General features: G+C 41.0%; 1 protein-coding gene across 1 annotated transcript in view; it reads left to right on the forward strand.

The window, feature by feature from the left end:
• LOC132268316 (uncharacterized) overlaps positions 1 to 17,306 on the forward strand; it is a 66,096-nt gene that overhangs the window by 46,938 nt on the left and 1,852 nt on the right. The window contains exon 7 of the mRNA XM_059769164.1: positions 8,124 to 8,281. Within this exon, the coding sequence (XP_059625147.1) occupies positions 8,124 to 8,281 (158 nt within the window). The remainder of the gene's footprint in view (positions 1 to 8,123; positions 8,282 to 17,306) is intronic.

Genomic DNA, 17,306 nt, shown 5'->3' on the forward strand with positions numbered 1-17,306 from the left:
TTTCTCTGTTGAAATATATAAATATTTCTATATAATTGTGGAGCAAAATCCTCCACCAATCATGGTGATCCGGTTAATTTCCTTCCAATTATAAATATTTGTATATAACGGTGGAGCAAAATCCTCCACCAATCATGGTGTTTCCTTTGACTATTGTACGCCTTCCATATTTTCTTATCTTTACCGTGTCTATATATAGGCTCTTTGTACTCGAGCAAAAGATATCTGAATAATAGAAATGTAGCCCTTAGTGGCTCTTTGTCCATGGATGTAGGCCTTAGTGCCGAACCATGTATATGTCTGTGTTCTCCATCTTTCTCTCTTCCCTTTTCCTATTTGCATTTCTTATTTCCGCATCCAAAATTTAACATTCTCTATTGATTCCTCTAGTAACACCAAATCTTAAATACTAGGAAACAACAAGTGTGAAAGATTTTCCTCCCCTTATTCCTCCATTAAATCTTCATTACTCCCCCTCAAGTTGGAGCATGAATGCCCAACTTGCCATTGGGATAATGAGTAACAACAAGTGTGAATGATGAAGAGAGAAGAGAGAAGACGAAGAACAATGCTACCGAACACACCGACAGCCCAAACAAGTCGACAAAAAACTACCGGAGACACGACAAAGGCGAGGACAATGCTACCGAACACATCGGCAGCCCAAACGAGTCAATAAAAATGGCCGGAGACACAGCAAAGATGAAGACAATGCTACCGAACACACCAGCAGCTCAAACAAGTCAATAAAAATTGTCGGAGACACGACAAAGGCGAAGAACATTACTGCCGAACAAATCGGCAGCCCAAACAAGTCACAAATAGCACCGAGCAACATTTCAAATGCTAAGGGAATACTCCAAAATAGGGGTCCAAACCTAGGAAGAGAAATTAAGCTCTGATACCATGTTATAAAACCTAAAAACGGAAGCGAAGAGATAAATAAAACAAGTAGAACACACAAATATTACGTGGTTCAACCACTAGAGCATACATCCACAGCACAAAGAGCCTAAAGGGCTACATCACTTTTATACCACTCTCTCAATTCATATACAATACAATGGTGGAGGCTCCTATATAAGCTTCTTTATATAGTAGAAGAAATTATGAGAATCGGAAGAACTATAAAATAGGAAACAAGGAGGATTTTTCTCCATTTATTCCTCCATTAAATCTTTAATAGAATCAAAAAGGACATCTACAAATGCAAGCTTAGATCTACGGCTAAATGTAAGCTACCCCTATAATTAAGCCTAAACATGTGTAAAAAACTAATTGAAGATATGTAAATATACAAGCATTAATCAAGCCTAAATTTAAGGGAGCTGTCTAACATAGCCTAAAATTAAGTCTAAACATATGTGACAGAAGACATGCAAATATATAAGCTAATATGAAGCCTAAATCTAACGTAACTGTTTAACACTCCCCTACAAACTTAAGGTCTAGGGAGGATCAGTTTGGAACGCAGAAGCTCAAAGCGCGATTCTTGTGAAGCCCCTTAGTGAAGATATCTGCAATTTCATCAATGGACAAAACAAATTGAACACGATTGCTACCAGAGAGAACAAGTTCCCTAATGAAGTGATAATTAAGTTCAATATGCTTGGTATGAGCATGGAAGACAGGATTGAATGCCAAGTTAGCAATGTTGAGGTTGTCACGGTAGAGTGTGACTGGTTCGAAGAGAGGCACGTGAAACTCATGTAGAAGGTGCCGCATTCAAACGAATGAGGAAATGTAGGCTGTTTCTTAGCACTCCAAGAAATGAGATTTGAGCCCAACAAAACATAGTAGCCAGAAGTGGAACGACAAGTATTAGGATAACCAGCGCAATTAGCAGAAGGCATCAAGGACTAAAGCACCAAAGGAGGGCTGAAAGACCAATCCAAGGTTCAAAGTGCCTTTGAGATAGCTTAGAATTCGCTTCACAATAGCAAGATGAGTGGTTCGAGAGACACTCATGAATTGAGCAACATAATGAACCGCAAAGACAATGTCTGGATGGGTCAGAGTCAAATACTGGAGATCCAACCAAGCGTCTTGGCACTCAAGGGGGGTACTACATGGTTTGCATTAGGCCATAGAACTGCAGCACAAGAGATCAACAAGTGTAGCAAGTTTGAGAGAGATGTAAACCATAGTGCCGAGGGAACCCCTCAAGGCCAAGCAAGTAATGAAGAGGACTGATCTTAAACTCTGTACCATGAGCTGGGATAAAAAATGAGTAGAAATATAAAAAAAGCGCACATACTCATATTACAATAAAGGAAACTAAATCAAATCTAAATATGAATCAAATCACAGCATAGTCTAAAGCATATTCTATGGCATAATCAAATCTCTGCTAATATGGTAAGTCATTCCATAAATCGTGGCTATCGTAAATGCTAACATATGTATAATCAAATATCTGCTATTAAGGTAAGTCATTCCATAAATCGTGGCTATCATATATGCTAACACTCCCCCTCAAGTTGGTACGTGGATATCTGAAACGTCCAACTTGGACAATGCATTCTCAAACACAATCTTACTGACACCCTTTGTAAGAATGTCTGCAAGCTGCTGAGAGCTTGTGACAAATGGAGTGCAAATTTGACCAGTGATGATCTTCTCTCGAATGAAGTGACAGTTCACCTCTATATGCTTAGTCCTATCATGCTAAACGTGATTTGCTACTATGCTAATGGCAGACTTATTGTCACAGTAAAGTGAGAATGGAAGCGACACTGGAAGGCACAAGTCTGTCATCAAGGTTTTCAGCCATAGCAACTCACATACCCTAAGAGCCATAGCCCTATACTTTCCCTCTGCACTAGATCGAGAGATAACATCCTGCTTCTTACTGCGCCAAGTAACCAAGTTACCACCAATAGTGGTACAATAACCCGAAGTTGACCTCCTATCTGAAACTGATCCTGCATAATCAACATCTGTCCATGCCTCAACACGTAAGTGACCATGATTGGCAAACAAAATACCACGGCCCGAATACCCTTTTAAGTAGCGAAGGATCTGAATAGCTGCATCAAGGTGAGGGGTACGAGGAGAGTGCATGAATTGACTCACGACACTCACGACATAAGCAATGTCAGATCGAGTCATGGATAAATAGATGAGCTTCCCCACAAGTCGTTGATATTGACCAACATCTGATAACAACTCCCCTTCAGAATCAACCAACTGATGATTCTGCTCAATCGGAGTATCAGCAGGACGAGCGCCAAACTGACCAGAAGCAGAAAGCAACTCAAGAACATACTTGCGTTGAAAGATGCAAATGCTAGCCTTGGAGCGAGCCACCTCAATGCCCAAGAAGTACCGTAGGGACCAAGATCCTTAATCTCAAACTGACGACCAAGATAGCTCTGAACCTTAGCAATTCCGGTAGTATCATCACCGGTATGAACAATATCATCGACATACACAATGAGAGCAACTGTTTTACCCGCTTGAATGACGTAAAAACAAGGTATGATCAGTTGCACTTTGATGGAAACCAAACTTGAGCATGGCAGTGCCGAAGCGATCAGACCAAGCTCGAGGAGACTACTTGAGGCCATACAGAGAACGACGAAGGCGACATACCATACCAAAATGAGCAGAAGAACGAAAGCCCGGAGGAGGAACTATGTACACCTCCTCTTGCAAATCACTATTGAGAAAGGCATTCTTGAAATATAACTGAAATAGAGGCCAAGATCGAATCGCAGCAATGGAAAATAATACATGGATGGTATTCATCTTAGCAACAGGGGCAAAAGTCACCTGATAATCTATGCCATAAGTCTGAGCATAACCCTTGGCAACCAACTGGGCCTTGTAACGAGCAACTGACCCATCTGGATTATGCTTAACTGTAAACACCCAACGACAACCCGCAGCCTTTCGTCCAATAGGAAGCGGAACCATGTCCCAAGTCTGATTTTTCTCAAGTGCTTGTAGTTCTTCTGTTATAGCATCACACCATTGCGGTTGTGCTAGTGCATCTACAACACTAAAAGGAAGAGGAACCGAGGCAACAGAAACAAGAAAACTCCGATAAGAGGGTGAGAGAGCATAATCAGAAACAAAATTAGAAATAAGGTATGTACAAGAACGTTTACCCTTTCGAAGAGCAATGGGGCGATCATCAAGCGAAACAATAGCTTGAGAAGGCGGAGCTGGTGCCGAAGGAATAGGGCATTTGATCGTGGGAGTAGAAGCTTGTACCAGTTGTCTCCGACTATAAACCTATGAAAAAGGAATAATTCCCCCTGCTGGAGGGGTATCACGAGGAGGAATCATAGAAGACGAAACAGGGAACAGTAGAGGAGTTGAAGATGGAAGAAGGTGATCATCCATTATATTCAATGGGAACCATTCACTTTGAGAACCAACTGAACCACTATAGTATGGTGTATGCTCAAAGAAACAAACATCCATGGATATAAACCGCCGCCGACGACTGGGAGGATGGTAACACCTATAACCTTTTTGAGAGTGAGAATAGCCCAAAAACACACACTTCAAAGCTTTAGGGTCAAGCTTTGTATGAGTCTGCCCCAATTGTTGAACAAAACACGCACACCCAAAGACTCGCGGAAGAATTAAAAAAAGAGATGAATTGGGATGTAAGATTAAGAGTGGGGCTGTAAAGTTAATAACCCTAAAAGGAGTCCTATTAATGATGTAAATAGTTGTAAGAGCTGCATCTCCCCAAAATGACTGGGGAACATTCATGCCAATGCATATTGCTCTGGCTAAGTCAAGGATGTGGCGATTCTTTCTCTCAGAACGGCCATTCTGTTGAGGAGTTTTAACATTAGCCATCTGATGCTCAATACCAAATTATGTACATAACCGCTGTACCTCCCCATAAGTGTACTCCGTACCTTAGTCAGATTTGAATTTTTTAATGGTACGACCATATTGAGTCTGAACCATTGTCAAAATTTTTTTAAAAATGGTGTATACCTCATTTTTGGTTTTCATAAGATAAACCTATGTAACACGACTATGATCATCGATGAACAACACGAAATATCGAAATCCAAGACTAGAAGTAACTGGGTAAGGACCCCATACATCTGAATGAACAAGATCAAAAGGTGTTAAAGCAGATTTATTATTACTAGCAGGATAATTGGAACGAACATGTTTAGCCATATGACATATCTCACATGATAAATCTGACACTGCCACATTACAAAATAAGAAAGGAAATAAATGTTTTAAATAACCGAAAGAAATATGTCCTAAATGCATGTGCCAACGCATAAGCTGGCATATATTAGATTAAACAAAATTAGAAAATGAAGCTAAATGTGCTTGAGGTGACAAAGGAGCATCCAACAGGTATAGACCGTCCACTTCACGCCCACTACCAATCGTCCGTTTCGACACTAGATCCTGAAAAATACAATGAGAGGGAAAGAACGTTACACTACAATTTAATTGTTTGGTAACGCTACTAACAGAAATAAGATTTGTAGTCAACTGTGGAACATGAAGTGTATATGACAAAGTTAATGAAGGAGTAACTGATATGTGACCCTTCCCAACAATGGAAGATGGAGAACCATCTGCAAGGCGTACCTTGCGATGGCCAGAGCAAATTCTATAAGATTGGAAGAATAAGGACATACGAATCATATTGTTTGAAGCACCAGAATCAATAATCCATGGTGTCGAAGATGTAGATACACTATGTGCAGACACAATAGTACCTGAGTGGGCATAAGTGGAGGTTGGTTGAGATGATGCCTCCATTTAGTTGAAGAATTGTTTGAACTTGTCCAAATCAGCTTGAGTTAAGGTAATTGTGGCAAAAGATGTAGAGGCAGTGTTGTCAGGAGTTGACAACGAGACTGGTTGTGTAACAGAATGTGCAGAGGATCGAGGCTGTTGTTTCTATTGCGGTGGGCGTCCATGTAGAGCATAACAACGAGATTTGAAGTGATAATTTTTCCGCAATGGTCACACCTTCCACGTTGTCATCCCAGAGGAGGACCGGTGGTAGAGCTCTGAACTGACTGGGATGGTGCAGTTCCTGAAAGGTTGGGAACCCGAGTTGCCACAGTAGAACGATCAACAATAGTAACACCTAATGGATGAGTCCGACGGCTCTCATCTGACAACACATAGGAATATGCATCCTCAAGAGTAGGGAATGAAGATAAGCCCAATAAATGGACACGAGCGTACTCAAACTCGTCGTTCAACCCGGCAAGAAAATGAAACACTCGATTCTTCTCCACATTCCCTGTATATAAAACTACATCAACTTGGTGATATCTCGCCCCAGTTGGAAAATCCGTGCATTGTTTTGCCTCTAAGAATAAGTGCGTTGAACTGAATCCCAAGTCTACTTAGCAGTCTTCATAAACATATAGCCAACAGCTATGTTTGGTTGCATCGAATTGACTAGCCAAGACATAACCATAGCGTTATCTGCAAACCACTGTGGATATGCCTTCTCTGACTCGGCTGGCTCTTTCTCAGAACCAGTAATATAGCCAATCTTGCCTTTGCCACCAATGAACATCTTGGTAGATTGTGGCCACATCAAATAGTTGGAACCATCCAACTTCACTGTGGTGATTTGAAGTCCTGGATTTTCTAATGAGTTAGTGGAAAAAATGGCACCACCACCCACAGAACTTGAGCCAAGAGAATTAACAGTCGAGGACCTTGAATCTGCGATAATTTGTCACATGACAATAAAAAACTCCAAAAACACCGCAAATTCTGTTAATAAATCAAAGGGTCTCCTCAGACCATAAACAATAATAATGTCTCCTCATACCATTCCCGAAAAATCCAAATACATACTGTTTTTAAGGAGCACTGCCCGCTTACATATAGCCAAACAGCCTCGTTCGTAATATTCGGAACCTCTTTGTAGACTAACTGTCCCAATTTATCCAACCTTAGAAGAGTAAAAAGAATTGTAAAACTTAAAAATACCTGTTTTCGATCACAACACAGCAACACGGAAAAACATGTGTAGGCAACGTCACACGATGTCACAAACAGCCTAAGGTGGTTGTCGCACAAGTAACAAGGCTGCTAGAAGGTGTGGAAAGGTGTTGGCTCTGATACCAAGTAGAAATAAAAAGAAGAAAAATGAGAGAATTTTGTAAAAGCTTGAATGAGATGAATCACTCATTCACAGCTCTAGTATTTATAGATAAAAAGAGCACATGCTCTTATTACAAGAAAGGAAACTAAATCAAATCACAACATATTCTAAAGCATATTCTGTGGCATATTCTTTATCATAATCAAATATCTGCTAATATGGTAAGTCATTCCATAAATCGTGGCTATCATATATGCTAACAATTAGTATACCCCTCACCCTAATAACTTACTACAAGAATACGATGTAGACAAAATATCTATATGCACGCCTAAGTCCCACATGAAACTAACTAATACCCAACATGTCCTCAAAGCACCTATCTCTCCATGACAAAACATATAGATGCTTGTGAAGGAAAATTGCGGAAAAAGGTAAAGGAAACTTCGGTCCTCACACCAATTGCTGTTTATAGAATCAACACACTCCAGAAAAAACATTACCCTCCCATTAGTACCCACATTGTCCTCATGATTGAAACTTTGAGGCAATTCAATTGAGATGGTCAATCCACTTTACTTTCGCCATCTATTTTGATTACAACAACAATTTCCTCTCTAAAATAGCAATCATTTTCAATTTACACCACCAATTTTTTTAATATGTAAGTAACTGGTGAAAAAACCCTTAAAAGTTTTCTTTTTTTTAATTGTGCCTTTGAGACTTCCAATTATCTTGACCCTTTCTTGGGATTGAAGTTGCCACAAGAATAGTTCTTGGCTCATGCATCCTTTGTTGAAAGCTGGTTGGGACACCAATTAAGGAAAATCATCTAAGTGAGGACTGAGGACACAGAGGATAGTGTGTTTTATTTTTTTATTTTTATTATTATTTTTTTTAACTTAAAAATGTGTACTCTTTATGAATGCCAGAGGGCTAACTTGCAGATATTTTAATTAAAAGAATTATTAACTTTATAATCTTTGATACATTTGGAAAGCCAGGCTTATATTGAATGGTTTCAATGGTTCCAATTTATTTTTATTTTATATAGGTGTTAGCCCAACAGCCATCGCAGTGCAATCTCCCTATGTTGCTCAGGTGCAACTCTTGAGGGACAGATTTGATGAGCTTCCGGAGGCCAGAGGTGTTGAGGTTGCAACTATTGATAGCTTTCAGGGCCGGGAAGCTGATGCAGTGATCATATCAATGGTATGCCTTCAAAACTGTTTTGCAGTCACATTTATCACTCACTAGTTTAAAAATGATGTTCTATGTTCCTTTATATTTTCTTATTTTCTAATCTGACATGTGCTGTTTTACCTTATTTTGTAGGAATTTTTTTTCAGTTTTCAGTTTTTATTTTATTATTTTTAAAAATTAGGTTTAATGATTTCTTTTTTAAACGAAGTTCCAAATCTTGTATTGATTAAGGTTAGGTCAAAGGATTTTGTATTTTTGTTGTGATGGTCTCTTCTAAACAAGCATGATAATTTAGAATTTTCAAATTACGTCATGTTATCCCAAGCTTTCCTACAACCACAGCCACTAAACTGTTCGATTTTCATTCAAACATCTTATTTTTTATTTTTGATAAATTTTTTCATTCAAACATCTTTTTAACCCATATTGCTGATTAATTCTGAATAAATCATTATGAACATTTTTAAGGTTCTTGTTGATTCATTATTGTTTCCTAAAATCTTTTTTTGAACTCCGCCTAATGAGATGATGAAATGTTTTCTACCTTTTAGTGCAATAAAACTGAATAAAATCAAATAAAACTTTAACAAGAAGATAGAGACCTTTTATAAAAAAAGAAATAAGAACAACAAATTCAAGTAGCGGAAATGAGGACATTTAAAGCGTCACTAAAAGATATAGGGTTACAAACCAGAATGCGGGGGAGAAATTAGGTGTGGCTCCTACAAGTGATTAGATAAGAGAAAATATACTTAAGTGATATGGACATATTCAAAGAAGACCTATAGGTGGTATGGACATGAATTCGATTTTGTCGTTTCTTTTTGAACACCCAACACTCTGCACTATATAAAATAGTTGGCCTAACAATTGTCCTATAAAATTGATCTTTTAGTTTCTGTATTATTTGTTTATCACATGAAACACCACTAGCAGGTTGGACAGGGAGGCAAGCTAGTGGGATCTTATGTGATAATGAATAACACATCAACTAAAAGGAAAATTTTATAGGACATTTGTGAGGCCAACTATTTCATATGGCATAGAGTGTCTAGTGTTAAAAAGTGTTGGAATGTATAGTGTGTATTTAGGTGTATTTCTTATAAGGGGAAAGTTAGTCATTTTATTGTAATGTTATTAATTGGTGTGTGTGTGCGTGTGTATATATATATATATATATATGTATATAAAATACTGAGAGTAGGGTTATTGGTTTTAACTCTCTCACATAAAATTCCCAAAACCTCTCTATTACAAAGTTAACATGGTATCAGAGCAGGACAATCCTCATCTTCAGCCGATCGTTTCATCCTAGTTAATCGTCTTACAAAGAGCATAATACATTGTATACGATTTGTTGATCGTAAATCGTTCTAACCATCATCACTTTTGTTGATCTTTGTTATCGTCGAGGTGTTGATTGTTTCTCGGCAGCAGTCGTGTGATGATAGCCATCGAGGTGTGATTGCGAAGTTGTAGATCAGTTGTTGTAGAAACTTTCTATGGCTAGGGTATGTAATTGTCAAGTTGCAGATCTGTTGTTGCAGAAGCCTTTTGATGGCTAGGGTTATCAATCAGCAAGTTAAAGAAGGAAGACAAGGCCCGGCCTGATAGTTATCTGTTTGGTTCAAACCGGTGGTGGTGTCGACCATTTGATCTAATCTTGGGGAGGGGAAAGCTATCTTTCGGACATGCTTTATTCAAATTCGTAAAATCGATGCATACTCTCCACTTGTCATTTTTCTTTTGTACCACCACAACATTGATAGCCATTCCGGGTATTAAACTTCCCTAATGAATCCAGCTTGAAGCAGCCGATCCACCTCCTCGGATACAATCTGATTTCTTTCGGGAGCGAACCTTCTTTGTTTCTGTTTTATAGGACGAAATGAGGTATCAACATTTAAACTATGACATGATATTAGGGGGTCGATACCAGGCATATCTAGATGGCTCTAGGCAAACATGTCTGCATTCCTTCTTATTACTCGAATATTTCTTCCCTCTCCTCTGGGGTTTGGGTTGACCCGATCTGAGTAACCTTTGTTGAGTCTCCCGGAATTACCTCTACCAAGGTTAGCGGCTCCATGGTTGGGATACCACAGTCATCCTCTGCCTTGAGATACTTGGGCAGAGGAGTCTGTAACTGCTATTTAGGACCATCTCCCAAGGTGACTACAGGCGATCTTTGCTTCTGAATATCCTTCAAAGTGACCGCATAGCATTCCTTTGCCGCTATCTAATCTTCGCGAAGGTCTATCGTACCCTTGTCGTCCGGGGTGATACACCTCATGACCTGGTGGAGAGTGGATGGGACTCCCTTTATCCTGTGTATCCAGCCTGTCCCCGTAATTAGGTTATAGGAAGGATGGATATCTACCAATACGAAGTTTTCCTTTAAGGTTCTTCTTGTTGCGGTTACTGACAAGTCCAATACTCCGATGGGATCTACCTTGGACCCGTCAAATCCAGCTAATGGGCTTGAGGTGGACTTTATGTGTGATACGTCTATCCCAAGTTTCAAAAGTTTGTTAGGTAAGTATATTAGCGCTGCTTCTCGGGTCTATTAGAACTCTTTCCACTAAGCAGTTAGCCACAAGCAGGCTGATTACTAATGGATCTTTGTGTAGTATATGAACTCTTGCTAAATCCTCATCACCGAATTCTGGCGGTTCCCAGGCTAACGGTATTGATCGTACTTAGTTTCCTCAGCTTGTGAACTTGCCTATCTGTAGGTGTCCTCGGAACCATGTCTTCCTCGGGCTTCCTGTGTATAACGTGAATCACCCGCACGGGGTTCCCTTTGGTAGTGGTCTTCTTAGGTCCAATGGTTGATTGTCTTGCCTTTGTTTGCTCTTTGTCGTGCACGTATTCCGCTAGATCCCCCTTTGAGATTAGTGACTCCACTTGTCGTCTGAGAGTCCTGCAATTGTTAGTTGCATGGCCGTAATCCCTGTGATAGGCGCAATGTTTGCTTTTATCCCTCTGTTCCATGGGCTGTTTGATGGGAGGTGGAACAGGGAATTTAGCTTTGTTCTCCTGGAACAATCTCGCCAGCGTTGTTCTTATGGGCGTGACCTTTTCTTCGGTCCTCTGTTTTTTATCTGAAGCTGGGAAGACCGAGGCCAACGGGGGCCCGGAGTTTTTAACTTTAGAGCTTTTTTCCTTTGACTTTCCTTTTACTAAAATCAGCGTTGATTGCAACCTTCGGTTCGCTTCATTCTCCTCTACCTGAATATAACTCTGTGCTCGGCTTAGAGTGTACTTATCTGGGGTGAATATTTGATCAGAGATGTGTGGAACTTCGTTCCTTGGATTATTGCGATTTTAAAGGCTTCCATTGCCATAAGCTGGTGATAGTCGGGTATGCCTACAGCTTCCATATTGAACCGTACGTTAAATGCTTGGAGACTTTCACCCTTCATCTACCGTAGAGCGAAGAGGCTGGTGATGGTTTTCTTTTGTTTCTTATTTCCGCAGTATTGGGCTAAAAATACTACGCAAAGTTCTTCAAAACTTGAGATGGATCGGTGGGGTTTGTTTTTGAACCATTCAACCGCTACACCGGTCAGGCTCGCAGGGAAGGCTTTGCACATGAGGCGGTCGTTATGGGTGTGCATTGCCATCTTTTGAGCATAGTGGGCCAAGTGGTGAGTCGGATCGTCCATTAGTTCGATGTTGTCAGTGAACGGGATTTTGATGATCGAAGCAGTGAACTCCTTCGCCATCTGCTCTGGGGTCTGAACTCTGAAACCCTTGAACAATTCTCCTGTAGTACTGAGAATCATGGTGGGATTGGGTTCGAATCCATACCCGTTCCTCTTACTTGACTCGGCTTGGTCTTCTACCATCCTACTCTGCTACTATTATAAACTTGCCAGGATAGATGCTAGATTCCGTCTTACTGGAGGTTGTGGCCCTGAGGGTTGTCGAGATGCCGCTGATTGGTTTGCAGCTCTGGTACCTGAATGGGGTCCGTTGGGTTTCGTCCTAGGGGTTGTTGTGCCGGGGCGGCGGCGGTGCGGTCAAACGATCAATGTCCGCCTGAAGGACTTGATTCTATTGTCGAAGAGGTTGCAACTGTGCTGCGCTATCTTCGCTAGCTCTTCTCAACGTTTCGAATTATCTGCATCGGTTCCAGTTGTCATTCCGGAACGATGTCGCATATATCATACTATGAAAATTTATGAGAAGTTTGTCTCTTCCCACAGACGGTGCCAAATCGTATGAGCAAAACTTTGTTAACTTAGAATAGACAACCAATTTCTCACTGCACAGAAATAAAATGATCAATTGAAAAAACAAATATTGTGCAGGAAGATTTGTATATCTTTATTGGGAGGTCTAGCCTCTATTTATAATGATACAACGAGGTTAAATCCTTTTAGGACTTGTATTGCTTGTCCTTCAAGAAAATTAATTATAGTATTTGTTTCCTTTTTTTTTTTTTTTATAAGTAAAAAGTAAATTAAAAGGCGTTCAAAAGGGGAACACGTCCCAATTACAAAAATGGAACCGAGGCCAAGGCCCTAAAAAATCCAAGAAAATAATTAAATCATCGGAAGAGGAGCAAGAACTCCTCTTAACATAATTAAAAAGAGAGCGAATAATAAAAAGTTTCAATGTCGCTGTAGACGACTCCTTCCCTCCGAACATTCTGTTATTTCTCTCCTTCCAGATGCACCACCAAACGTAATGTGGAACAACTCTCCAGTAATCGCATACATCTCTTCTCACACAACATCCTCTCCAAGCATGAATCAACTCCTTAGAAGAACGTGGCATTACCCAACGCATGCCAAACAACCCAAGAATAAGATTCCAACAGTCGTGTGCTACGGGGCAATGCATGAGAATATGATCAATTGACTCACCATGTTGCTTGCATAGGCAGCACCAATTGACCAAACAATTCCCCTTTTTCCTCAAATTATCAATCGTCAGTATCTTACCCCAAACTACAGTCCATAAAAAAAATGCCACCCTAGTTGGAGCCATAGAGCGCCAAATGGTCTTCCACGGAAAGTCGAGGCAATCAAAATTAGATAGACATAGGAATAAAGATCGCACTTTAAAGCGACCATGGGAAGAGGGAATCCATGTCAGATCGTCACTTCCTTTGCCAACTCCTCCTTGTCGATACAACTGATCCAGGAAGACACAAACCTCGTTCAACTCCTAATCCTGAAAGGAACGTCGAAAGTGCACATTCCACGTAATCCTACTGCTATCAAGTCGATAACAGTCAGCTACGTAGGCGTGCCTATCAACTGCAATACTATATAGTCTGGGAAATGTACGAGATAATGGGTGATCACCACACCAAAGATCTTCCCAAAAACGAACACATCTACCATCACGAACTTTGAATCTAATATGAGAAGAGAAGACGTCCCAACCCTTCCGAATGGATTAAAACATGCCAACTCCTCCCGCAAGGGTAATCGGACTAGTAGACTAGCCACCAATCTCTTCCCCAAACCAACATGAGACTAACCTTCGTTAGGGATGATGTCTTTCCCTCCCAAATCTCCACAACCATTTGCCCAAGAGAGCTTGGTTAAAAGGAACCAGTCTTCTAATACCAAGACCCCCCAACGTCACAGGCTTGCAAACTTGCTCCCATCTGCAAGGTGATACTTAAACTCTTCTCCTCTTTAGCCCCAAAGGAAATCCCTTTGAAATTTTTCAATCCTATCAGCAACGGAGCATGGAATTTGGAACATGGATAAAAAATATGTGGGTAGGCTCGATAAAGTGCTCTTTATAAGAGTAACTTTACCCCCCTTAAACAAGTATTGCTTCTTCCAACCTGCCAATCTCTTCGCACACCTGTCAATCATAGGGTCCCAACTACCCACTCTCCTAGAAGAAACCCCTAGAGGCAAACCCAAATAAGGAATGGGAAAAGAATTGGCCCTATAACCAAGAACTGCAGCTAAAGAAGAAATATCCTGAACATTCCCTACCGGGACAAGCACGCTCTTAGCCACGTTAATCTTCAACCCGAAAACTGCCTGAAAACAAGCCAGGATACACTTCAAATATCTAAGTTGAGACACATCAACATCACAGAAAACCAGGGTGTCGTCCGCAAAAAGTAAATGAGAAATCTCCACCTGATGGACAAAATCTCTTCCCACCTCGAAACCCTTAATAAGACCAAGATTCTCAGCCCTTCGCATAAGTCTGCTTAAGCCCTTTGTAACAATAAGAAAAAGGAAAGACGACAAAGGATCTCCTTGTCTTAAACCCTGAGAACACCCAAAAAAACCAATGGGAGATCCATTCACAAGAACTGAGAACTTGACTGATGAGAAGCAAGTCTCAATCCATTTCCTCCATCTACTTCCAAACCCCATTCTTTGCAACAAATAAAGAAGGAACTTCCAGTTCACATGATCATATGCTTTCTCAATATCAAGTTTGCATAAAACTCTAGGAACACCACTACGCGACCTGGAATCCACACATTCTCCTGCAATAAGAACAGAGTCAAGAATTTGCCGGCCTCCAACAAAATCATTCTAGGAATTTGAAATAATCCCATCCATTACTTCCCTCATCCTTAGAGCAAGCACCTTAGCCATGAGCTTGTAAGTACAACCCACTAAGCTAATTGGTCTAAAATCCTTAATATCAGAGGCACCACCCTTCTTAGGGATAAGGGCAATAAATGAGACATTTAGTGACTTTTCAAAGACGCCAGTAGCATGAAACTCCTTAAATGTACCCATCACCTCGTTTTTCACTACTGCCCAACTTCCATAAGAAAACGCATGGTAAACCCATTAGGTCTTGGAGCTTTGTCCTCATTACAACTAGATAAAGCTTTTAGAACTTCGTCTTCAGTAAAAGGAATCTCAAGCCCGTCTCTACCCAACTTAGAAATGGCCTCAAAATGGAGACCGTCAATTTTGGGTCTCCTGGCTAGCGGCTCAGTGTAAAGCTTCTGATAAAAAGAGACAATCCCATTACGTACCTATTCCTCCCTCCACAACTCCACACCTTCCACCCAAATTCAACCTATGTGATTACTCCTTCTACGAGCATTAGCTAGTCTGTGAAAAAAATTTGTGTTACGATCACCCTCTTTTAGCTAAAGAGCCCGGGATTTTTGTCGCCATGAAATCTCCTCCATACTAGCAATCTGAGCAAAAGCAGCTTGACAGGAAGCTCTCCTAGAACGTAGAGACTCCACATCCCTGCCCGCCTCCTCAAGACGATCAATTTCGGAAAAATCAGCAAGGATTCTATTCTTCCTCCATTCAAGATTCCCAAAAACATCCTTATTCCACTTTTTAAGATTGAATTTGAGAGCTCTTAACTTCTTTGTTAACATAAAGCTGGGCGAACCTGTAACTATTACTCCCTCCCACCAAGAACGGATATTCCCTTAGAAGTCCTCCGCTCTCAGCCACATATTCTCAAACCGAAACGGAGATCTTCGAGAACACAAACCCCCCACAATCCAGAACCAAAGGAACATGATCAGAGGTAACCCTTGCTAATACCGCCTGAATGACATCCGGGAATTTCTCTTCCCATTCTCCAGAAATCAAAAATCGATCCAGTCTTGAAAGAGTGACTGGATCCCTGCAATTTGACCAAACCAAGTATAGGCTGCACCTTCCATTGGTAAATCAATGAGAAAATTCTTATTAATCAAATTAGAAAACTGATCCATTTCTGATGACCTCCTTCCCCCTGTAGACCTCTCTACCGGGGATCTAATTGAATTGAAATCCCTACCCAAACTCCAGGGGAGAGACAACAATTCTTGAACATGGCAAAGCTCCTCCCAGAAAATAGGTCGATCATCATCAACCACCAGTCCATAGACCCCAGAAAAGACCCATCTGAAGTTATCCTCTTCCATCTTAAACTCGCAAGACGCAGAAAATCTCCCCATCCACACGTCCATTCTAGACAACCATCTGCTATCCCACATAACTAAGATTCCGCCTGAAGTACCTATAGCATTCAAGGCCTCCCACTCCACAAACCTTCCTCCCCACAAATTCCTAACCACCCCATCAGAAATGGAAGCCAACTTGGTTTCTTGCAAACAAACAACCTGGGACCCCCATTTCCTTAAAGCCACCTTTACCACCCTCCTCTTGTTCGGATCGTTGAGACCTCGAACATTCCAAGTAATAATTTGTAGCTTCTTTAAAAACCAGAGAAAATTATCTCCCCTCCTCCGGTCCTTATGCTCTTACTTTTGGTCCTTCCCCTCTCCTTCACCACCCTTCCCTTCCCTTCATAATTAACATAAGAGATAAGATTTTTGACCTCTTGTGCCCCTTTCCCAGATGATAAAGGCCTGGTGTTCATAACCTCTTTAGTCACTGCCACCTCTCTTCCTTCCACCGTTGCTTGAAGAATGGATAATGTCTGATCATTATTACCCTCTGATGAGACACCCAACAACTCACTAGTGATTCCTATATTTTCGACTACCCAATCCTTTCCCATATCGGCAGCCATTCTGGAAGAGCCAGGTCGCATAACAGCCAATGGTTCAACATCTGAACAATCATTCTCAAGCCAAGGGGCGAGCTCTTTAGAACAAACCTGTTGGATTGAACCCAAATCATCAATCACCTCATCTTCCATATCACTTCCATTCTCAAACATTGAGTCCGAATCTGTAACGTAGTCACCCATTCCATTATGCATGAAACTAACAGACTCGTTCACCTCAGCCCCTGCAAAAGGCAAGCAATTAATGCCTTTCAAGGCTGCACGCAGACGGAGCTCTTTTGGGTAGAGCCGAAGCCTCATCACTGGATAACTGAAAATGGAGATCTCTTCCCACACCACTGGATCAACATGCCCTGAAATAACAGACCCGTAGGTAGCCTTCCCTCCTATATTCAAGCCAGACTCAGCTTCAGGTATTACTGAAAGCTCACTGCACTTCTTCATTGCCAGCTCAACTTCACTCCTCAACACCCCAGAAGAAGGAATAGAAGAAGAAGAGGGAGAGTAGGGACGGCTCCTCAGATGATGGGCTGAAGACATACCTGAA

The sequence above is a fragment of the Cornus florida genome, unplaced genomic scaffold, assembly GCF_030987335.1.
Source record: "Cornus florida cultivar Cherokee Brave unplaced genomic scaffold, ASM3098733v1 CherokeeBrave_3.0.0_Hap2_Chr08, whole genome shotgun sequence".
Taxonomy (NCBI): Eukaryota; Viridiplantae; Streptophyta; class Magnoliopsida; order Cornales; family Cornaceae; genus Cornus; species Cornus florida.